The sequence below is a fragment of the Lepidochelys kempii genome, chromosome 4 (genome assembly GCF_965140285.1).
Source record: "Lepidochelys kempii isolate rLepKem1 chromosome 4, rLepKem1.hap1, whole genome shotgun sequence".
NCBI classification, from domain to species: Eukaryota; Metazoa; Chordata; order Testudines; family Cheloniidae; genus Lepidochelys; species Lepidochelys kempii.
The window spans coordinates 32,272,756-32,297,544 of NC_136383.1; the positions used below are offsets into that span (position 1 = coordinate 32,272,756).

General features: G+C 42.1%; 2 protein-coding genes across 4 annotated transcripts in view; one reads left to right on the plus strand and one right to left on the minus strand.

The window, feature by feature from the left end:
• MCUB (mitochondrial calcium uniporter dominant negative subunit beta) overlaps positions 1–2,604 on the plus strand; it is a 73,249-nt gene extending 70,645 nt beyond the window's left edge. For all 3 annotated transcript variants that reach the window (XM_073340881.2, XM_073340883.2, XM_073340884.2), the window contains exon 8: positions 644–2,604. In XM_073340881.2, coding sequence (XP_073196982.1) covers positions 644–721 — 78 coding nt within the window. In that variant the 3' untranslated portion in view covers positions 722–2,604. The remainder of the gene's footprint in view (positions 1–643) is intronic.
• Positions 2,248–22,815, minus strand: CASP6 (caspase 6). The gene is made up of 8 exons (XM_073340885.2): positions 22,582–22,815; positions 15,292–15,333; positions 14,223–14,265; positions 10,115–10,261; positions 7,807–7,883; positions 7,142–7,317; positions 4,531–4,690; positions 2,248–3,184 (listed from the first exon to the last, which is right to left on the minus strand). The coding sequence occupies exons 1-8, from the start codon at positions 22,619–22,621 to the stop codon at positions 2,946–2,948; spliced, it is 924 nt and encodes a 307-aa protein (XP_073196986.1). The 5' UTR covers positions 22,622–22,815; the 3' UTR covers positions 2,248–2,945.
• Between the last annotated feature and the right edge of the window lie 1,974 nt (positions 22,816–24,789).

The following is a 24,789-nucleotide window of genomic DNA, read 5'->3' on the forward strand; positions in this document are numbered from 1 at the left end:
AATAAAAAGGACCCTGATTTATAGCCTATTAAGTAAATGGAAATTCTCCCTTGACTTTATTGGGTTTTTGATCAAGAACCCTTAGTGAATAGATGGAGTTAAATTTTTTAAAAAATAATTGGGTAGGATTCAGACTAGTTCCCTTTATCAAGGCTGGGGCTTTAAAATATTTTCACTATCTGACACTAGTCTGGAGTGTGAATTTTGCAATTTATGCTAGAGCATATAAAATAATTCAGTTCTGCTGCTGTATGAAATGGGCTTTATAAATTTTCCTAGGCTTTGGACTGAAGATGACCGTGCACTATGCATGGGGTCATACATTCAGTCGCTTGGAAGGAGGATGTTTGTGCATCTGTAGGGCTGCAGTTCCCGTTGGCCGGTCTGTTGACTGACAGATTAATTCACTAATGGCAGGAATTGTTTTTGGATGGTAATCCCTAGAGCGATCTGACCAGGAGTTTACACTTGTGATTATTGTGGGAAATCTGCGCCATAAGGTTAGTGTCTTCACAGAAGCGAAAGACCTGGCTACAGGGAAAGAATATCAAGAGTATGAAAGGAAGGTACAAATTAGGGGTGACTGAAAGGGATAAATATGGACACAGAATGTCCTCCATTTAATTCTCTCTTGCGTTTACAGGTTGAAGAGTCCCTGAGACGCCTGCATCAGCCCCTACATCTGCAACTTCCAATACAGGAAATCAATGACAAAGACTAATTTTTTTTCATAACTGAATTGTCATTTCCAAAACTGATTCCAATATTTAGTTTCTATGTTGCAAACTGAATATTTTTGACCACTATAGTTCTGAACATTACTAGAAATGTTGATTAAAACTATTATATCATTAGATTTTTAAAAAATAATTCCTGAAATAAAGAAATCTTTCAAAATATGCATTCAGATCTTGGAATAAAATTCTCGCCATTTTAGTAAATTGATGTGGGCATAAGAGTCAGAGTGGTGTTCTAGTGTACTGAAGCATTTTACTATTTTTTGGGGGACTATTAATAACAGCAGAGAATAGCACCAAAAATTTGATATGTCATAGAAAGATTTCTGGTATTTATGGTGAAATGTATTTTTATAGTTTAGCAGGTCTCCTGTCTAATATTCCAATTCAGGAAAGTCCATGTTTAAAATTAGGCATGTGTATAAGTGCTTTCCTGAACAGAGATGAACTTTAAATCATGTGGTTAAGTCATCCTGAAAGATAGTTCTCTTTTTGTGATACTAACTCTATTTTTATACTTCTGCAACATCTTCCATCCAGAACCTCTTGCCACTTATGAAAGTGGATAAGTATTATCCACATTTTACAGATGGGGAAACTAAACCATATAAAGGTTAAATGAGTAGCTTAAGGCCCCAAGCTGAGGGACCCAGGATTATGGAAACAGTTTCTTGGATCTCTCTCCATGGCTCTAACTTCTGGCAGTTGTGCTGTCTTAACTGACAAAATCAGAGCACAAAAACCTTGAACCACACACTAAGATCCTCTGCACTATTTGATTTTAAGTTACACAGCAAGAATACATTTTTAGAAAGATACCTATTAGAATGAACATACAGAGTTAGTTTCCATCGAATATCAAATGTTATATGTGTTACCTCAAATCTAAAACAACAAACAATTTTGGACACCAAGTCAGTCACCTGTAGTTTTCTTAATTCAGCCTGTATTGCGTATTAATTCTTAGTGTATGCTCATCTTCAGGGGGCTGAAGAACATATTTGTACATAGCTCTCCTGACTAGTATAAACTCAGGGTGCTAGTACAGTAATAGATTAAAGTTTGGCATACAGTGTTCAGAGTACTATAAATTTAAATACACACTTTATTTAAAGATGTTGTTTTCCCATATTCAAAGATTGTGTGAAAATATTTGACCAAGCAATGAAGACTTCCAAATTTCTAAAAGGATATTTAAAATAATGCAGAATAAATTTATCAGGTAAAAGATTTGGCAACCTGAGTTTACTATTCTTGATGAAGTAAAAGGCAGAAAGATCAGTGGTTTTGGTTTGTTTGGTTTTTTGATTGATGGTAGGTCTCTTGGATTGTGAACTGACTATAGTTATTGTGTAAATTAGAGAGATAATAAATGGAACCCCATGCTGTCATTTTTCTAACTACAGCAGTTCTTTAAAGTTAAGTGAAGAGAAGGTATTGATCTAGTAAGGAAGAACCCAAACACAGCAGTGCTGCTTAGATGTTCGTTTCCTCCTCTAAAATTAAAGGCAAAATATCACACATGCTTGGAGCCTAGTGAAACACACACTGCACATTTTAATGTGTTGTAGGTGTTACATATTTTTTAAGATACAAAAAAATTACAAACATACCTTAGCTGCACTCCCTATAAATTAATGTCAGTGCAAGAAAAAAACAGCTTTTATAGTCTAATGCAGTTTTAAAAGTTTTGTGAAAAAAGTTACAAAATGCTATAATGCAGTTAGAAAGTAGACAAGGAATCACTCAAGTGCAAGTCAGAACATTTTAAAAAATTGGTTAAAAAGTGCTTTCTCTCTTAGAACTTATATGACCCTTATTACCACGGCATCTGAGCACCTTAAAATTTTTATTACACAGAAATCAATGTTACAATTATTTCCCCCAAAATTCCCTGAGACTGCTGTTGCTGCAATGCTGATTTATTAGAACAAAATAATAATTTCTAATATAGAAAGGTTTTTAAAAAATATTTAAATTATGGTTCCTGAAATTTGATCCCAGCATTTTTGTAAATAGTCCTGTTGAGGAAAATGCATGATGTGAATAACTGTGTAGTTCTCTAGCTACATTGAAAATCATGTTATAAACTATTGAACAAGAGAACAACCTTTCACTCAGTGATCTAGACTACAAGATTAAGTGATGAAGATATTTTCCATTTTTTGGAGTGAATTTGAATAAGATGCCATTCTCAGATGGGCCTATCTACTTTGATTTTTGATGGAAGTGCAATTTTTTAGTCAGCATTGAGGCAAAACAAGGAATCTGCTTCTTTCCTATTGCATTAATGTCTCTGCAGATATCCACTTTGCGATGAGATACTTTCCTGTTAACCAGAGTGAGAAGTTCTGTGAACTCCAAGGAAGAACCATACTTTCTTATCATCTCACACAAGTCTTGAATATACCAGGTGCCATTTAGAGTTTCACGATGAGAATAGTAACCTATTGGGAAATAAGAGCATAGGACTCCATTTAACCTTAAATGAAGACTAGAAGCCACAGTTAATAACTTACAATATCACAATTTACTTCTTGCCAGTCATGTTCATGGACTGCAGATAAGTTTTAGATATACGTCTCTGCACTATTTATGCTGTCTTGGGTACTCAGATGTTAGAGATAAAAACAGTACTTTGGCAAGTTTGCATAATCAAATTTAACCTGGGATTAATAAGTACGGCCACACTGAGTCAGACCAATGGTCGATCTAGCCCAGTATCTTGTCTTCCAATAGTTGCCACTGCCAGATGCTTCACAGGGAATGAACAAAACATGGCAAGTGAGTGATCGATGCCATCATCCACTCCCAGGTTCTTGCAATTTAAAGGCTTAGGACACCCAGAGCATGGGGTTGCATCCCTGATCATCTTGGCTAATAGCCATTGATGGATCTTCTCTCCGTGAACTTATTTAATTCTTTTTTGAACATATTATAGTTTTGGCTTTCACACCACCCCCTGGCAATGAGTTCCACAGGTTGACTGTGTGTTGTGTGAAGTAGTACTTCCTTTTGTTTGTTTTAAACCTGTTGCCTCTTAATTTCATCAGGTGAGCCCCATGGTTTTTGTGTCATATGAAGAGATAAACAATACTTTTTCTCCGTACCATTCTGATTTTATAGACCTCTATCACAGCCCCCCTCCTTATTGTCTCTTTTCCAAGTTGAAAAGTCCCAGTCTTTTAATCTCTCCTCATAACTTATAATGGGTGCAACTCCATTTCTGACAATGGAGTTGCATGTTCATGATTAATTTTGCCATTTGACTTTATACAATATTTTGCAAAAAGATTTTGTATTAATATTTGTATACCTTTCCAACATCAGGTAATGTTAAGCTGAATGCAATATTGATTCAATAGCAGAAACAGTTCTGTAAATTCCCCCTCTGGTGAATTACAGAAGAGTCTTCAGGATTGGGAATGAGATGGTTTGGGAAGGGCACCCACCTGTGTGAGGAGGTTTAAGAAATCACATCCAAATGACATGAGATTAGAAGTGCAGAAGAATATTTCCTCCTGACAGGTAGCTCAGTGATAGGGATGTGATCAGTATGCTTTGAGGTACAAAATCATTTAAAAATTGCAAGTTAGATGGCATATTTTCATTTATTCTTAAGTCTTTACCGCATGTGCAGGAGACACCACTACTAAAGCAGACATGCAAAGTGGCGAGTTTAAGGAACTTGAATTCTTGTTTTGATTGTGTGACAAAGAAACTCTGCAAGCCTACTACATTTAGTAAAACAGGAGTTAGATGCTAGAAACTTAAGTGCAAAATAACAACATACCTTCTGCAACCGAGTAGCACATCAGAAAGTCTGCACCAGCAGGTAAAGTATATATAGCCGCAGCATCCACTTCAGTTTCGTTGACTTTGGACTGGTCTACAATACTGTCCACTGCATCCGGAACAATGACTGGGTCATCGTGTTTATCCCCTCTACATGCCTAGCAGGAGAAAAAGCGCTGAATCCTCTCATCAGCCAAGTACAGTTAGCCCTCACCGAACAAAATTCTAAAAGCAGAAGTGCTTCCTGTTTGTTTAGATGGTCTTAATTTATGTAACTAAGTTCAGAAAGAACTACCTTTTGTCCTACTTGTACGTCCCCGAGGCTTTCATTGGTAGAGCAGGCTGTTTAATAGGGCCGGGCACCAACTTAGAAATATCAAAGCATAGCAGACCCCATACTGACCTATTCTCTACTTTTGGAAGGAGAAGAGGGAGTAGCCTTACAGATCAGTTCAAGGAGAGTGTTCTGTGTGTAAGTAGCAGCTTGAAAAGAAGTGTGGGACTACCCTTGTGAGAGATGCAGGTGCACGAGGCTGGCATTGTCAGTGAAGCAGAGTGGGGGACTCAATAAGATGCAAGTTTCAAGGGGTTCAGTACTACTTTGACTAATGACTTGGTTTGCATTGTAAATTAAAGCAAGGGTGGAACTGATTTTAGGTTATGTCTCTAGTTTTTGTTTTATGCGTGAGTCTACATTAGTAGGAGCCCCTAAATAATTAATTTTCCAGTTGAGATACTGAACTTCTCCCCTGCTTGCTGCTCTTACTTCTATAAAATCCAAAGTGGATTTACTCTCAGTATAAGATGCTGGATTAACAGCAGATTTAATTCTGCAGGGACTCTGTGTCTGAATGAGGTTTCACCCCTACAGGACAGGAGCTATAAAGTGGTTCATCCAGGGGATGGCAGCTTTAAATTGCGGCCAGGTCTGCACAGGATTGTTGCATATGGAGGCCACTCATTTCCTGAAGGCTCTGGCCACTGTCACTCATCTTGAGTTATGCGGCCAATTTGAGACCCCACTGGAGCAAGAAAGAATTCCTTTGCTAAAAGGCCAGGAGAGGCCAACATAGTGCAGGACTAATCAAGCTCCAAATATAGGGGTTTTTTTCACAAAAATGTTAAGCACAGGTCATGCAGTACAAACTCCCCACAGCATCAGGCCAAGGGACCTCATCCTTGACTGGGAGGGAACCATCTGATGGGGCAAAGATGTAGTTCATGGAATTTGCCCATTCAGTCTTTAGCCTTCCTAAGTCTGGCATCTAGGTACCAGTTGTGGTCACCTAAAAATATGAGCTGAGGCCACTGACTCTCTTCCCGCAAAAAATGATGGCAATGGTGTCTGCTGCTGGACAATTGTTGGCCATCTATCCTACACGGTCTTGATTTGAGCTGGCTTTCATGTATCAGTATAATTTTACCATTGTGACTCATTGGCAGCTTCAGTACACAATTATTTCCTGTTTTAGTTAGCATAGCAAAAAATCCAATTTAACTGATGCTCAAACGCTTTTGTACATTTGGCTAAGATTTTCCAACCCAGGCTACATAATTTAACCCACAGACTACTTGATGCCAACTGGCAGAGGGCATAGAGAGACAGGGATCCCCTGGGTTCACTTTAAGATGTCACTTAGGGTCTCTGATTAAAGCTGTGTCACACTGGATGTCAATCATTGCAAGATGTTTTTTATATATAATATGTATATTATAATGCTGAAAAATATGTTTTAGGCCTTATAGCTAAAAGCAGCATGTCTTGAAACAAGTGCCTCCTGTCTGGAGAAGTTTTTCTCCTTAGTGGACCATTGTGTGTTTTACAATAAAAGTTTATTAGTATATTGAGTTAAATGCTAATGAAGAGCTTGAAGAGAATTCAGAAGAGGTGAAGATCAAAGTTCTCATCTGGTATATCTGGGAGTGCAGAGAGAGACCCTAGCATCCTTCAATACATGAAGACAAGCTGCAGTCTTGATCTTTTGAAAGTGGGATTTCAGCCAGCTTGGTTGAAAAACGCTGGGAAAAGGCACTGGGGTAAGCTATCATGTAGAAGACCGGGAAATGTCCCATGAGTTACGTTTAGGCTCGACAAAGTGTGTTATGACTGTTTTATATGTAACCATTTATTTTCAATAGTCTTAATTTCTATTATTTGAATCTCTGTTCTTTGATGATGAACTTATTCTTGTTTTCACTTTAAACATTTCTAACTGCTGTGTGTTAAGCAGAGTGGTGATCCTAGTTGACCTGAGTAAGCTGCTTTGGGAGTAGCGAATCTGAGTAGCATGCAGTGGAATGGGCTGAGCACTCCAGAGGGATGCTCAGAGGACTATGGAGTTGGAATGTGCCTATCATTAACCTGGAGAGAGAGAGTTATGACTTTGGAGGCCTGAGAGGTAGTGCGTGTGTTGCCAAAGGCTGATGGAGACAAGAAGCTGATCCACAGACAAGACTTCCTCTCACTAAGGGCAGGTAGTAGCAAGCTGCCTCTTGGAAGTGTCATAATAACCACCGCCTTTTCCACATGAGAAGAAGTTATCACAAAAAAAACTGTCCTCTGTGCCACTGGGGAAAAAAGTACACAAATTCAAGAACAGAGATCTTACCTGAATTATAAATATTTTAGGCTTTCCTACTAGACTCGGGCAGTTGTCTCCTCTGAACATGTTTGTCACTGTCTGAACTTTTATTTTAGCATCATAGGCGTAAACGTGATTATCTTCACCATGGCTCAGGAACACACACACAAAGCAGTCAGCATCACTGTGGTTGTCCATTGACACTAAAATAGTGGAACTGTGTTTAGATGATTACGCAAGCTTACAGTATTTATTAAACACCCCACCGTTAGTCCACTTAAGACCACATTTAGCCATTTAATCTCAAATCAGTTGTATTTGAGATATGTTGAGCCAGAGTCTCAGCTGCTGTAAATCAGCATAGCTCTGCTGAAGTCTGGAACTACACTGATCCATACAAGCTGAGGCTCCAGTCAACTGGAATTTAGAGAGATGCTTAGTAAACACTACTTCTGTTGGTCATAGATGCATCTTGGGAATTCCAACGCTTGCAATATAATACAACTGAAGATACCACGGTATAAAATTACATATTTTCTGTTCCTTAGTCTTTTTATGTTATGGAACTTCATCACAGAAGGGAAACAATTCAGGTTACAGTGAACTTGTCTTAAGAATGTATTTCTCTATCACTGTTATCTAGAACTTCTCCTGCAAGCAGACTAAGACATACCAACTACATGGTCTCCTACCTTCATAAATGTTCCGCATAACCTCTTCTGCTTTAAGGTCATCAAAGCATCTGACTTCAAATCCAAGCTCTGTCAAACTATCATTAAACACACATGTTTTAATAAGTATCCTTTTTGAGTTATGCTAAAAATGCCACCACTTTTGTTGCTCCCTTTAGAACTCTGTACCTTTTCCTTGAGAGAATAGATATTCATGTTAGTTTATGTAATGGTACCCAAACCTGATCCCCAGGGGTGTCTTAAAGATGCACAGGACCAAAAAAAGTCATTTATAAAGTGAAGGCATTCTCATGAAATAGGAATTCTGTTAAGAGCAAAAGAAAACACAAATAATGGAGGTACTCCCTCAGGGACCTGTCTGAAAACCAACCAATATGCGAAATAAAGTAGAACTTCCATTTTTGCCAAAATGCAATTTCATTTTCAGGCAACTATGAGCCAAACTGGACAATTTTGGACTTTTTTTTTGAAGGGTTATAATACTATCAAATCAGAAATTTAATATAAACAGAATATAAAAACTTAATCATGCCCTGAAATATGCTGATGCTGGGCTATGCCACCTCCCTGTATTAAGCTTTTGGTTCGGTTAATACGTGCAGCCACTTCCCTTGTGAGCTCTGTGCTAATCTACTACACTTGTAACTGGTTACTTTATAAACATCAGGTCAATGCTAGCCTAGCCTGGGTGCTTTCTCCATTTTTACTCATTTCCTCAATCCATGATGTGCTGTTGTTGCATAGTTCCATAGGCTAAAACAAAATTCATTATGGAACTGCATTTCTTGTGAATGGAATAGTGGGTTTGCTATCACTTCTTTTGAGGGACATGTGTTTCTAATTACTATATCTAATATTGTATGCAGCGTAGCTAAAGTTGTGTCAGTCCCAGGATATTAGAGAGACGATGAGGTAATATTTTTTATTGGACCAACTTCTATTTAGTGAGAGAGACCAGCTTTCAAGCCACACAGAGCTTTTCTTCAAGTCTGGGGATGACCCGAAGAAGCGCTCTGTGTGGCTTGAAAGCTTGTCTCTCTCACTAAATAGAAGTTGGTCTAATCAAAAACATTACGCCTCAACTACCATGTCTCTCTATATCTAATATTGTCAGTGATGGCAGAGTCTGAAATTTGTTGGTACTCCACAGCGGACAACAACTAGTGCTAGGAGACATGGGTGTTTTCTGTAAGTCACATATCCCTTCCTCTTTGCATATCTAAATTGTTGTAAAATAGCATGTGGCTAAGCTTAGACTATACTGGCTCCTTGAGTTAGCCACATAAACATACGGATGTACAGCACAGTTGTGCCTGGAACAGAGCTGTCCTGCGTCCCAAAAGCTGCAGTTGCCTATTTTGCATCTGCGAGCAGCTAGGACTACGTGCACTTGCTAGGTGAATAGGAATAAAGGCTTCTTAACTGCCTTAACTGTTCAGTCAGTTTTTGAAATTGTATCATACAGCACATCTGTTTACCCTACAAACCTGACCTTGAACTACTCTGCTATTGGACAGCATAAGTTATTAAACAGATTTGAACTTCACATCACTTACTCAAACTGGTTACTGGTTTAGTGAATCACAGGAAGTGCAAGATGTGAATCAACAAAAGTCAATTTATCTCCTACCGTAAGCAGCACAATTATAAGAATCTCATGTTTAGAACTTCTATCTCAACCGTAGCCACTTGCGTCCAACCATCACTTGGCTTGAATGCATTAGGGATATTAGATGAATTAATGTTGCCAAGCAATATTAAATGGGCACAATCAGCTTGAAATCTAGTCAATTACAAAAAATGAGTTGAAAGTAATTTCAGGTACTCTACCTTTCTCCCGGCACTTCCTACCGGTTTGTGACGTTACAATCAAGTTTATCTTTTTTCTGTATTAACCAATGAAAATATTTGTGTTCTATTTTCCCCCTCATCATATTGAGATAGAAAAATACATTGTTTGTTTAGTTACACAATACTAAAAAGCCTTTAAAAATTAAGATCACCACTTAGACTGCTGAGGTACAGGCAGCCATCAGGGTAAGGAAGACTATTTTCACAGGGCCTGATCCTGTCCCCATTGAAATCAATGGGAGTTCTGCCTATTATTTCAAAGGGAGCAGAAGCAAGCATTTAACTCTTTTTATCATGGGGTACTGTGCAAAATCTTTCAGTCACAATTATGTCAATGAAATCAGTTATTTTATAGCTGCTTATATAACCTTCATGACAAATCACTTTGAATTGCATATTTTTATTTAACTTATCTAAAAATAGTATCCTTCTGTAAAGCAGCCAAATATCATCTTACCTGTGTTTCAGATTGTCTCTGTCTGCAAGTGTGCCACGTCTATCTGGCAGTGTTAAGTGCCAGAAAAACTGCTCATGATTGAAGATTAAAGCAACCCCTCTTCGCCTGTGGTTCATTTTGTATTGTGCTTCTGGATCAAATGGTTGGCTGTTACAAAGAGAGAACATGCCTTTCAATTAACAAATAAATAATTATTAGTTCACCTACGTATGTTCAGAGGCCAAGATTTTCAAGAGTGACGAGAGATATTGGGTACCCAAAGTCACATTTGAAAACCTGGGGCACATTAAATGAGTCATTCAAAAATCTCATTAAAGAACTGGCTGCAGTAGATAAAGGCCAGTAAGTTCTGAGTTTAAAAAGCTGTTTCTGTAACTTTAATTGTTTGCTTGGATTATCTGTTGAATTCCAGGACAGACGACTGCCAGTGCAATAACTAGGCACATTATGATAAATTAAAGTGGAGTCTGGACTCAGTACTGATTCTCCATGTTTCACAGTTTAGCCAGACTTCTTATTTTAAAAGTTATAGAGCAGACCCCTTTTGATAATGTAAGTGTGCACTAGTTGGAATTTTGTTTGAAGTTACTGTTTACTGAATCACATGCAACATGAACATGGCAGTTTTAAATAGTCACATAACTTTCTGAAGACAACATTGCGATGTAAGTTTCTTATGCTGGTGGGACAGAGCGAGATTTTCGTCCATGCTCACCCGAGACAAATAACTCAAGCAAGATGAAATCAAAATGTCCTTAATGCCCGTGACTAACTTACAAGTCTGTAATATTCAGCATTTCTGCTCTTAGAATCACCGTGCTCAGTAGTCAAAAATCAGGACAGGGAAAAAAGGCAGAGAAAGATGGGGCATTTTTCTTCCCCTTAATTATTCAACCTACACCAGTAGGAAAATTGTCGGGTATAACCAGCGATAGTCTCCAAATCACTTGAGCAGCGATGGTGTGGACTTCTAAAAGATAAATTTACATACTAGGCCACAGTTTAAAAAAAACATGAATATCAGCCATAAATATTTGGTGCATACAACTTATCTGAATCTACTGAAGAAAGAAATTATCTTATGGAATGAAACAGTGATCCCTGTCTAATTTGAGATGCATACTAAAAAGCTATTTCCAAATACCCACTAGGAAGCATATGCAATGTTTTAAACAACTTCTCCCATGAAATCAGGACAAAAGTAAACATTCCACTTGAGAAGGCCTGAAACCAAATACTTACCTGTCAAAAATAGCTAGCATGACTAGAGCCAGTTGTAGGGCAGTGTGACCCAGCCTGGGCTATCACACTTGGCACCCTAGGACTGACCATGCGTGTTTTCAGTAAACAAAGACATAGTTGGAGGCTGCTTCTCAGCCGCTATTCCCTATATTGCTGCCTCTATGTGCTAGAAGAAGCAACTTTACCTTTTACTTTAATCCTTTTAAAATACAAATACTCTATTTAAAAAAATTAATGCACGAACCTAATTTCAAATGACTGCTCAATTCCAAAAGAATTGTGTTGTGGTGACATCCACCCAGTTTCATGCTGGTTGTGTCTCCTATCCCTGTTACACTTGACATGCATCACCTGTTTTTCATGGGCTGGGGGCAGAGCCACCACTAGGAACAAAGAGACCTTCCAAAACAGGTAATGGGGGAAGTGGCAGCAGTGAGGTGTGTGTGTGTGTGTGTTCGCACACATGCATATTAAGAGCTGGGTGTAATTTTTCAGCTGAAACTTTTTTCACTGAAAAAAATGCAGATTTGGATTGACCAAAATATTTTGGCAAATTAATGCTGACTTTGTGAACTGCTTCAGTTGAAAAAAATGTGGAAATGTAGAAATGGTTCATTTTGACATTTACGAAATGTTTTGATTCTTCAGCTAGATTCAGAAGGGGAATTAGAGGCCTAACTCCAACATTTAGGCACCACTCACAGCACTGATGAGGAGCTAGTCCCTTTATGCCCAATAGCCAGGCAACTCACCTGGGATGTGGGAGACCAGGACTGAATGCCCCCTGCTTTGAACACAGGTCTCCCCACTCCCAAGAGAGTGCCCTAACCAGCTGGCGATTGGAGCTGAAGTAGGCTCCCTCAGTCACTCTTGTTGAAGCTGTTCCACTTTGCATAAATAAATATTTATTGGGCTAGAGAGAAGTGGTGAATGCCCTACCAGACTAGAGAGTAATTATCATTCTCTCTGTCCTAGTGACTATACCTATTTATACAAAGCGGAAGGGCTTCAACAGGAGAGCTTGAGAGAGACCCCCACCAGAATATCCCATAGCTCAGTCGTAAGAGCACTCTCCTGAGAGGTGGGAGATTCCTGTTCAATTTTTTTCTCCTCCACCCTCTCAAGGCAGAGAGGGTGGAATTAAACCTGGGTCTCCCACATCCTGAGCGAGTGCCCTAACCAGCCACTGGGCTGAACATTGTAAGAGTAGTAGCACCACCTCCTCATCCTCCAGCTGGATTTTAAGTGGGGCCTGATCTGGTAGGTGTGCTCTGAGTATTTCTACTACGTTGACCCCACCAGCAAGAGAGGTTGGGGAATGACTGTCTTTCCCTGGTTGGAGGATCATGCTGGTCCTTTGGCATCTGGATGCCTGGAGTAAGGCAGCAGTGCGCACGCTCAGAGACAGAGACGTACTGCACCAACAGACCTTTACAGCAAAAGTTAGGCACCAAGTAAATTTAGGTGCCTACAAGGTTAGGCAGCAGCTGAGCAGGGGGTCTGTGGATCACAGCAGCACCTCAACCAGGAACTTGGGCACCTAAATCCCTTTGTGGATCTGGGCCCTAAACACACCCCTTTCCTCTGCATTTCACTCCTGGCTAGCTTAGGTAGCTCCTAAATCAGCTTGCTGGCTCCAGTGGATCCCATTCTTAGGAATCTAACTCTCCCCATGCATTGTGTGGGAAATCCGGGTACCTAACTTCGGACCATGAATTCTACTCGATAGCAGGTTGCCAAGGAGGTTAGTGTTGCAATGCCTACGTTCACTTCATGAATCTAGCCCAGGGGTTGGCAACCTTTGAGAAGTGGCACGCCAAGTCTTCATTAATTTAAGCTTTTGCGTGCCAGTAATTTTACATTTACAGGGCTCCCCAATGGAACCCCAGACTGGCAGTGGGCTGAGCAGGACTGGCAGCCAGGACCCCGGCTGGCAGAGGGCTGGTCACTGGAACCTCAGACCAGCAATGAGGTAAGCGGGGGCAGTGGCTGGTATCCCAGGCTGGCAGCAGGCTGAGCGGGGCTGATGGCTGGGATCCTGGCTGACAAGGGGCTGGTGGCCGGAACCCCAGACCATCAGTGGGCTGAGCGGGGTGGCGGACAGAACCCCAGACCAGCAGCGGCTCACCCGCTGCCGGTCTGGGGTTCCGCTGGCTCCTGCCAGCCGGGGTCCCGGCCACTAGCCCCACTCAGCCTGCTGCCAGCCGGGGGTTCTGTTCACCGGGGCCGGGGGTCGGGACTCTGGCTGGCAGCAGCGTGCCAGTAAAAATCAAGGGGCCGGTGGCCAGAACTCCAGACTGTCAGTGGGCTGAGCAGGGCCAGCGGCGGGCTGAGCGGCTCAGCCCGCCGCTGGTCTGGGGTTCTGTCCGGTGGCTCCTCCCAGCCGGGATCCCGGCCACCGGCCCCACTCAGCCCGCTGCTGGCCTGGGGTTCCGTTCACCCAGGCAGGCAGTGGACTGAGTGGGGCTGGCGGCCGGGACCCCAGCTGGCAGCAGTGTGCCAGTAAAAATCGGCTCGCATGCCGCCTTTGGCACGCATGTCGCAGGTTGCCAACCCCTGATCTAGCCCACGTCTCCTTCCTACTGTATGTATTTGTTCACTGTCCAGCACTGAGGAACTCTGATTCTTCCTAGGGCCTCTGGGTGGTGCCATAATAAAATAATAATGAACACTACTACTTCAGTGATATGTAGGAGTTTGATACACATGTTCTGTAATGTTACGGGGCCTTCTTGGGTACTCAGCTTGGGCTCTTACCAAAGATTTAAAAAACCCCAAGTCATAAATGTTTTGAGTTTCACATTCACATCTCTCTCTCTCTGCCATTACCATCTTTAGTCGTTCTGATTAAAATATAGGCCTTTACCTTCTCTCAAGGGCATCTGTTTCTGTGACGTTTTGGTCTCCATCTATAACAAAAAGAGAGCCAAAGGGTATTTGAATTACTAACCCAGTTGTTAAAAGAAAATTTGATATCTTAGGCAGTGGGAGATTTTCGAATTTAAACTTAAATCAGGGCTTGAGTCATGCTACATCACCCCAGAATGCCATTCCGGCACTTCATTTGGTGGGGTTCCGTTCCTACCACGTATGAGTGATCGTGCTGGAAATCCATTCCAGCATTTCTTTTTTAAGGACTCATGTGTAGAGCACGTGCAACAATCTGTAAAGTACACTTGATAACATAAACAAGGAGTTCATGCACAGGCCAGATAATTAGGCATGAAATCACCTGATTTGCATTAACGCCTATTGGGGTGCACAATCATATGGGTTTACTTTTGGAGGCCATTCTTAAACATGTGACCCCTCAAAGACCAGATTTTTAAAATTGCAAAAATGTGGATGCATAAATTGTATATCAGCAATCATGGACACTGCATATGCAAATGACAAGCTCTCCGTCTGGTTATTTTAACACACAGCCTCTGTAATTTCATGCAAAAACTGTGCATGCTTTTGTATACACTATTTAATTACTAGCACATAGTGGCACTTCTTTTAAATACATGAGGCAATCAGCCTGAAACTAAGCATTTTCTTTGAGGCTAGCTCAACAATTTAGTAAGTGATGTAGGTATTGGGACATCCAACTAGCAGAAAAATTCTAAAACATGCAAACAACAAACATGCAAACAACCCTTTCTTCTACTAAAATGCATAGAATACGTACATCAGCCGTGTTAGTACACCCAAAACTCCTACTGAAATTAACAACACTATTGAGTGTACAAGGAATACAGAGCTGGACCTACTGTTCTAAAGATGTTAAAGATAAAGCTGTCAACTATGTCCTGCTCCCATCTTCTCCCACCTATACGTTAGTGTCTCCATAGATCTGAAGATATCTCACAATCCATATTACCAAAAGTGTGACAGCCCACAATATTCTTTTTAACCTTGCCATTTTATGAAAGTAATACACTTTACTGTACCTTTGGTATTTAAAGCAGGCCCACTATCCACCTGGATTTGCCCTGCAATTGAAAACACCACACCAATGTCACTGTCATAACGTACAATGTATCAGCTGCAAAAAAGAAAATGTGAGCACATTTTTATACTACACAACTCACACCCTTTCATAATTTGTTTCTGTAATAAATCAAATGAATGGAGTCATAACATTGAGCTATGACGGACCACATTTGTTAAATTTTGTGATTATTTTTTGCCCTTTGTGGCCCCATCAGTACCCTACCATTGAAATCAAGTCATGAAGGCCTTGTCTACATTAGCACTTCTCCTATTACTGGTCTCGCACAGGTATAGCTCCACTGGTGACAATAATGGTGGAAAAGCTAGTGTAGCCCAGTTGCCAGTGTTTTTACCATCATATTGTCTAACTGTCAAGGTTAGATGGAACAGTGTAGAAAACACCTGTAGCCTGTCTACACTAGCAAGTCCACCGCGGCTACCACCAGAAGAACTGCACCAAGGGTGCTAGACTAATGATGGGAGAAGTGCTGAAAAGTATTAGCATAGACACAGCTAAACTTAGCAGTAATGACATAGTTCAGAATCTTAAACAAAAGAACTATTACAGAGAGTGTGTGTGTATGAGACTCACAATAGTTTTTGCCTGCAAACCTGGAGTTAAGGCTGATAAAGTATCACTTCAGCCAAAGTACACCCAACCCTTGAAAATATGATTGTTTCCCTTAAAAACTGTCTTTCCTTAACTTGGAATTTCCAAGTTAAGTTCCCACTTAATTGCCAACCTCTCCCAAAAAACATACCTAAGTATGCAAATACATAGTTAAGGTCTCTGTGATCGGGGTATTGGGCCTATCTCAGTGTTGACAAGGAAAAGTTAACCTTCCTCTTTAGGAAGGGCCACCGCTACATGTGCATAATGATGGGATATGCAGAGTAGTGCAAGCTGTGGGGAATTAATGAATTCCAGAAAAGGGAAAGAAAGAATCAGGCAGGGGGCTTGACACAAATAAGCTTCAAGGGAGAATAGCTGAGCCAAAGGACTTGTCTTATGCTGAAGTAAGCCATGTTGTGTGTTGAGTTTTATCTGACTGAGGTAAGATACCCTTTGTTTGCTGGGTCTCAGGCTAAAGAAAAATAAAGAGGACTTCTTGCTTGCTCTTAATTTCATTTCTGTTTAATCAGTTTCTTGTCATTTTTACTTTGAGTTTCACATACTCAATTAGAAAAACTCTACAGTATTTGGACTGCAAACACTGCTGGGAACTGTTCATTTGGGTTGTTTTTTTTTTTAAAGTTTCTAAATTTTTAATTAATGAAAATGTTCTGTTGGTCATAAGTCTCGTAAAGCTGGTATTTTTCAAAGGAACATCAGGGAGTTAGAGGGGTACGCAACTTCCATTGGCTTCAGTGGGATCTGGGAACCTAAATTTCTGTTGGCTCCTTTGAAAATCCCATACTAAAAGTTTCTTTTTTACAATATCTAAAATTTGCACCAAATGAAGTGACAATATACCTTTCAAAATTCACTGATACTCAAATCTGTATATTCCTTATTGGTTAACTCTAAGTGAATCCTTGGATTCACTCATCAATGACTGCAATCACACGGTAAAGGTATATTTACTGAGGCCTAGATTGTTTTCTCCTATGGGAATTGCTGGTGCTACCAAGTTGCTTGAAGTCCTAGTCACACCTAAGACCTGGTGGCATTCTCAAACGATCTCTTAAAGGGAACCAAGCCAGTAGATATTCTCAGAGAATGCCTCCCAGTTAGGGCCCTGCACAAAAGACAGCCAGGGACAAGCAGTGGTGGGGTATTTCTAGCTCAGTCTATCCCATGTCCCGGTGGTTAGGGCACTCATCTGGGATGTGGGAAGATCTTGTTTGCAAAGCAAGCAGGGAATTGAAAGGAGAAACTCAGGCCTCCTATATCACCAGGCCACAGAAACAGAGTGACTCTACAGCCTAGTGCTTCGGCCATCACCTGGGAACTGGGAGAATCAGGTTCAAGGCCCTGCTCCAAAAAATATTTAAGGTGTAACCGCTCCAAAGGAAAGACTGGGAGAGGAACATCCACCTCACAAATACCCAGGAAGATACTTACCTGGGATGTGCAGACCTCGATTCAAGTATTTGTGCACATCAGACAGAGGATGGATTTGAACTTGGGTTTCCCACATCCTAGCTAAGTGCCCTAACCATGGGTCTACTGAGTAGATTAACAAGCATGTACTTTTGGATGTATTTTGTGCAGGGCCTGAACCAGTATGCATGCTCTGAGACCATTAACTGGATCAGTCCCCCCACTGGAAAGGTAGGGATAAGGGGGAATGGTTAGTTTGAGAATCTCACTGGGGCTTAAGAATGAGCTGGGGTGGCATCATTCCTCAAGCAGCGTTGCACATGTCTATTGCTGGAAACTTAGGCATTTAGGGGACTTTAGACAGCAACTGCACAGTGGTTTAGAGAACATTGGTGGTGCCTAAATATTGGATTTAGACCATAAGTCTTTGTGAATCTAACCCTCTGACTTGCCTAAGGTCTGTGGCAGAATAGGGAATTAAACCCAGCTCCCTCAAATCACAGGTTAGCACCCTAACAACTAGACCATCTGTCTTCATACCTGAAACTGAATCAATGATAGTACTCAGTCCTTGCGCAAATCAGACTCCAAAAGAACACAGTTAGTGACCACCTGTAAAAATATTAATTCTCTTCTACTGACCAAGTACATGGTCATTGGAAGAGCTAGAACTAAAACTTATGATCTCCGAGTGCCCAACCCAATGCACCTTTCCCTAGGACAAAATACTGCTACAAAGTTTTGTGTAGCTCCATGAATGACACTTCTTGCCAGTGAGAAATGGTAACTTATTTTGTGTTATGGGTGCCCAGTAGCAGCAGGTAGGGCGTTATAGGAGTCTGTCCTCTTGCACCTCACAGAATCAGGAGATTGTGAGATGCAGGAGTGACTGGGAAACTTGGAGAAGCTAGTGATAACCAGCGGCAGACAGGGGAACTAGAACCCAGGGGGTTTTGGGGGTGAGGAGTGAAAGAGGCAGGAAAACCTGAGGCAGTTTCCTTCATTTTGTATCAGCTTCCCATTATCCTACCTTCTGCCTCTGACACACTTCATTCCTTTCCACTCACACAAAAAAGGAAACTTCATAATAATGCTACAACTGCAGAATATCAGTAGTTAAAATAATCACTATTAGATATTATGTGGATAGTCAAAATGTTGTTCGAAAATAGAATGTAACCTAGGAACTCTATACACTATGGCCTCAATCCTGCAAGGAGCTCGGCAAAGATGCACCTCTGTGGAGCTCCTTGCAGGGAAGAGGCTACGTAGGAATGTGTACCTAATGAAAGTAGTTTCAGTTAGTGAAGAAAAACAGATGACTGGCTTGAAGGGAACAACCTGGGATGTTATAGTTAATGATTCTTAACATGTGGGTGGTGACTGCTCAAGGGTATGAGTTGAATGCCAGAGGTTGTTTACTGCATCACAAGCTAACTGTATTCATCTGAAGCAGATTCACTTACAACATGGCCCTCCTCTAACACCAGGAATGCCTTTTCCCTCTTTCCTATGGGCACGGGCACAGGCATAAATCAATGTGTCAGGAGCTGACTGAGGAGATATCTGAGCCATTAGCAATTATCTTTGAAAAGTCGTGGAAGACAGGAGACATTCCAGAAGACTGGAAAAGGGCAAATATAGTGCCCATCTATAAAAAGGGAAATAAGGATAACCCAGGGAATTACAGACCAGTCAGCTTAATTTCTGTACCCGGAAAGATAATGGAGCAAATAATTAAGCAGTCAATTTGCAAACACCTGGAAGATAATAAGGTGATAAATAACAGTCAGCATGGATTTGTCAACAACAAATTGCATAAACCAACCTGATAGCTTTCTTTGACAGAGTAACAAGCCTTGTGGATGGGGGGAAAGCAGTAGATGTGGTATATCTTGACTTTAGTAAGGCTTTTGATACTGTCCCGCATGACCTTCTCATAAACAAACTAGGTAAATACAACCTAGTTGAAGTTACTATAAGGTGGGTGCATAACTGGTTGGAAAATCGTTCCCAGAGAGTAATCGGTGGTTCACAGTCATGTTGGAAGGGCATAATGCGTGGGGTTCCGCAGGGATTGGTTCTGGGTCCGGATCCGTTCAATATCTTCATCAATGATTTAGATAAAGGCATAGAGAGTACACTTATAAAGTTTGTGCACGATACCAAGCTGGGAGGGGTTGCAAGTGCATTGGAGGATAGGATTAAAATTCAAAATGATCTGGACAAACTAGAGAAATGGTCTGAAGTAAATAGGATGAAATTCAATAAAAATAAATGCAAAGTACTCAACTTAGGAAGAAACAATCAGTTGTACACATACAAAATGGGAAATGACTGCCTAGGAAGGAGTACTGCAGAAAGGGATCTGGGGGTCATAGCGGATCACAAGCTAAATATGAGTCAATAGTGTAATGCTGTTGCAAAAAAAGCAAACATCAGTCTGGGATGTATTAGCAGGAGTATTTTAAGCAAGACATGAGAAGTAATTCTTCCGCTCTACTCCACGCTGATTGGGCCTCAACTGGAGTATTGTGTCCAGTTCTGAGTGTCACATTTCAGGAAAGATGTGAACAAATTGGAGAAAGTCCAGAGAAGAGCAACAAAAATTATTAAAGGTCTACAAACATGACCTATGAGGGAAGGTTGAAAAAATTGGGTTTGTTTAATCTGGAGAAGAGAAGACTGAGAGAGGACATGATAACAGTTTTCAAGTACATAAAAGGTTGTTACAAGGAGAAAGGAGAAAAATTGTTCTTCTTAACCTCTGAGGATAGGACAAGAAGCAACGGACTTAAATTGCAGCAAGGGTGGTTTAGGTTGGACATTAGGGAAAACGTCCTAACTGGAATAAATTGCCTAGGGAGGTTGTGGAATCTCCATCACTGTGGATTTTTAAGAGAAGACTGGACAAACACCTGTCAGGATGGTCTAGATAATACTTAGTCCTGCCTTGACTGCTGGGGACTGGACTAGATGTCCTCTCGAGGTCCCTTCCAGTTCTATGATTCTATGAAATATTTGTAGCCTTATGACAGGGTTTGGTTGCTAGAGTACACAGCCAGCTGTGTATCTGTAGTAAGTGTACCTGCAATGGCAATAAGCAGGTAGTGTGGGTAGAGGGCAATGTATTAGACAGCATGGGTACAAATTTCAAAGTGCTAGCTACACTCTCTTCAACCTCATTCTGAATCGGCTGCAGTGCCAATGCTGCCCTTTAGCCTATGCTATGGTATGCCACAGGGTGCACGGGGGACTAAGCAACCACACCCCAATCCATCCAAACTTTGTTTTAAAAGGAGGGGTGCTCCTAAAATACATACAATGTTAAATAAAAAACCATCATTATTGTGTACCCACTCAGTTAGCTGCAAACGAAGGGCTTGTCTACATGGGAAAGTTATTCTGGAATAAGATAAGGTGTGAATTAAAACAGATATAGTTATACTGGTATCATTCCCCAAGTGAACACTCTTAGGGTATATCTACACTATGGACCTTACAGCAGCACAGCTGTACCACTACAGCCGTGCCACTGTAAGGTCTCCCGTGTAGCTGCTCTTTGTTGGCAGGTGAGAGCTCTCCTGAGGGCATAATTAAACCACTCCCAACAAGCAGCGTTATCGATGTCGGCAGGAGAGTCTCTTCTGCCAACACAGCGCTGTCCACATCAGCACTTTTGCAGGTGAAACTTATGTCGGTTGGGGGTGTGGTTTTTTTTTTACACCTGTGAGCAACAAAAGTTTTACCAGCAAAAGTGGTAGTATAAACAAAGCCTTACTCTGGTATAAGAGTGTCTTTTTTCAGTTTAGTCTTTTTTTCGCTTCTTGGCTCTTTGAGCTAAGATCATATGTTGCTCGGGAAGGTGGAAAAGACACTCTTACGCTGAAATAAGTTTGTCCACCTGGGGTTATACAGCTGTAACAATGGCATAACTGGTAAATATTTTGAAGTTTGAAGGGGTTTTGTTTGGTTGGGTGGCGGGGGTGGTTTGTAAACAATCTTTTTGTGCAGTCTACTACTAATACCAGTTCTGAAAAGACGGTTGGGGAAGAGGTCTGGGAGCATAGTCATTGCAGAGTTCTACTTCTTTTTAATTGATTTTTGGTTAATACTTATGCATGTGTTAAGCACTGTTTTACATGCACAGGGTATTATAGGAGATGCTATACATTTTAAAAATAACACTGTTCTTTACAAGAGAAATAAAATAACTTTTAAAAGCACGGTTAAATCACCTTTATAAATAACTGCAGGGGTCATACTTTGCAAACCTGCTTTATTTTAAGAAAACGCTAGTTCGACGGAGAGTGTACTACTGCCCATCCTATTAATTTAATGTGCAATGTATGCATGGGAAGAATTTACCTCTGGCTCCTTCGACCGATATCAATAAGTAGTGGATAGTGGGCATTTTATGCATCCTGTTTGAAACCCTGCCAACCAAAGGTGGCAGCTGTTTATGAATCACTGGTTTGCCTGGCACTGCAAGAATAGGTGCAGTGTAACCAGGGTTTAATTCGTGCCTGGGCTTGCCAGGGCTAACCCCTGGCACCCCTAGGCTTGGCAGTTCATAGCCCCAGCACCTCTCCCTTGCCACATCAGTTATGAAAGTAAAACAAAATTGCTTGAGGCCGGGGCACCTCTTTCATTACAGATTAAGCACTGAGTGTAGCAAAGAACAGCAGATCCCTGCCCTGAGGGGCTGCCACCCGCAGACACAATAACCCACAGCAGGGCAGCGGCCGCTTTGGGGACCCTGGGCAGCAGCTGTGTGTGTTGCTGGGGAGGCAGGAGCCCCAGGCTGAGAGCCGGAGACAAAGGGCAGGGACAAAGGCCGGAGACAAAGGGCGCCCTCGCCTTTCACTTTCCCTTCTCAAGGGCAAGGAGACGCGGCCGATGGTCGCAGGGCCCCCCTGGCCAGACACCCCCAGCTCTGCAGAGAGAGGCAGTAAAGGGAGGCCCCTCCCCAGGGGGGAACTATGGGGTTTAGGTTCCTTTTCCCCTGCCCGGGAGGGGGGAAACCCTCCCCCCAGCGCCCCCAGAGACGATGCCTCAGCCGCCCCCCAACCGCAGAGCCCAGGGGAAGCAGCGCAGCCCTGGCCCTCCCGCCGTCCCCGCAGGGCGCCGGCTGCGGCGCCGCACGCTCGCCTCTGGGTGCTCCGCAGGCTGGGAGCCCGCGGGCCGGGCTTGCCTGCCCTACCGGAGTTGCCGCCGATGCGCTGCTGCTTGGAGCTCGCCATGGCCCCAGAGAAAGGCTCCAAGTGCGGCTCCCCCAGCCGAAGCTTAACAGACGCCGCAGCCTTGCCCGGCTCGTCGTCTTCCTCCGCCGCTTCCTGCACCACCCGCCCCCGGCCCGCCTCCCTCCTTCAGTGGCCGCCGCCCCTTCCCGCGCCAGGCAACCCCGGGCGGCTCCCGGCGGGCGGATGGGATCCCGGGGGGCGCGCCCCGGCCGGGCTCTCCCCAGCCCCGGGTGTGGTCAGCGGGGTTGTACAGTCCAGTCGGCTGTCCTCCTCCAGCTGGGTGGGGAGAAAACCAGCACAAATCCAACCAGGTCCTCCCTGCAGTAACTGGGGTTTTGGTTTTATATCATTGGCCAGAACCAAACCCCAGAGCCAAACCCCACCAGCAACTGGGGGATTTCAGGGGGCAGGAGCCAGCTGGAAATTTCAGACCTGGCCCCTATATTTTGAATTAGTGTACTGAACCGAGACCCTGTGGATCAGCCCTCTGCCCCCATGCTGATCTGAGTGTCCCTAAATTCTGGATCAAGTTTCCCATATGGTTCTTGTTAACTGTCGGTCTCCTGCCAGTATTTAGCCTTAGATGGAGTTTACCACAGCTTTGGGCTGCATTCCCAAGCAACCTGACTCCAAGAAGACCCGGTCCCGGCGTGCCGGGGGCTGCTACCGGACTCACACCGTCCATGGGCACCTCTTAAGTTCAAGAGGGCATGAAACCATTAAGAGGTGCCCGTGGACGGTATGAGGCTGGTAGTGGCCCCTTGCGTGCCGGGACCAGGTCTTCTTAGAGTTGGGTTGCATGGGAATGAAGCCCAGCGCTGGTGGTAAACTCCATCTAAGCCTAAAGTCTGGCCCTTGCCTATGAAGCATTACACTTAGGGGTCTCGAACATATGGCTTGGCATGCAAAATTGAGTCAATGGCAGCTTGGTCATTAGAACTGTGTAGGGACAATTGCGTGCCTCACTGCTGCACAGTTTTAAAAATTAGGTCCTGAATGAGCCACCAAATAGTGTTGAGCGCAACAGCTGCCTTACTTAAAATCTGCACCTTAGGTCGCTTGGAGGAAATCCCAGTGTAATGTGCACACCTAAGTATTTTGTCTTTTAAAATATCTTTTTTTGTTTAAAAATATGGAACTTGCTGTTCTGACCAAGTTATTCCCCTTGTGAACCCTTTAACTGGATTCCTGTTTCTTACTGCATCAAATTCAAGCTTCTTGTCTTTACTGTGAAGGCCCAATATATTCTCACTCCCTACCTACTGTGCCTCTTTGCTCTCATTTTCTGTTATTCCCCATTTTATTCTCTCCTTCTTGGTCTCTTCTTATTGCTCCTGCCTTTCTCTATCCGCTGTGCTTATCCTGGTTTCCCATTTCAGACAATTGTTAGCTTCCTCCTTCCTCCAATTCCTCCTTACCACTCACATCTTTCAGGAAATTTTCCTATCCTGTTCTAACCTGCAATAATCTCTCCACAATGTCTTTTTTTTTTTAACCTTAATTCCTGTCTTATGTCTGGTCTTTTTTCTTTATTTTCACTTACCGTGTAAATACTTTAGGGCAGGAAACGTGTCTCAATCTGTTGGTAGATTGTTGTGTAAATGTTTGACACTATAATAATTACTATTAATCTATACACCTATTCATTTTGTAAAGAAAAGCTCCATGTGGGACCAGTAGCATATATTTATCACAAGTGCTGTGGCTATAGTTTTTTACTCCCTACACTTGTATCACAACATGTTTGCCAAATCCCAAAGTACATATGTGCATATAAAAATGGATAGAACTAGGGCCTGAGGGTTGGAAAACAAAAGAGATTAAAAACTATAAATTAGGGAAATAGAGGAGGAGTCCATAAAGAATAAAGAGCAGATTAAAGTTCTTCCCTTCACTCTAAAATAGTCCAGTTACGCTAACCAAAATGACTGCATTTAGAATAAATGGACCTAACAGCTAATAGTTCACCAAACCCCCCCTCCCCCACCAAAAAGCCCATCTCTTTTGTTTTTGCACATTAAATCCTAATGGTAACTCAATAGTAATTTCAGTGATATGGTTAAAACTTCACACTTGAAGGATTAGGAGGAGCTACTTTGTCAGGAGTGAAATTAATCCAAGTGTAACCACATAGTTACCTAGTGAGTGAGTTATTTTACTCTTCTGTT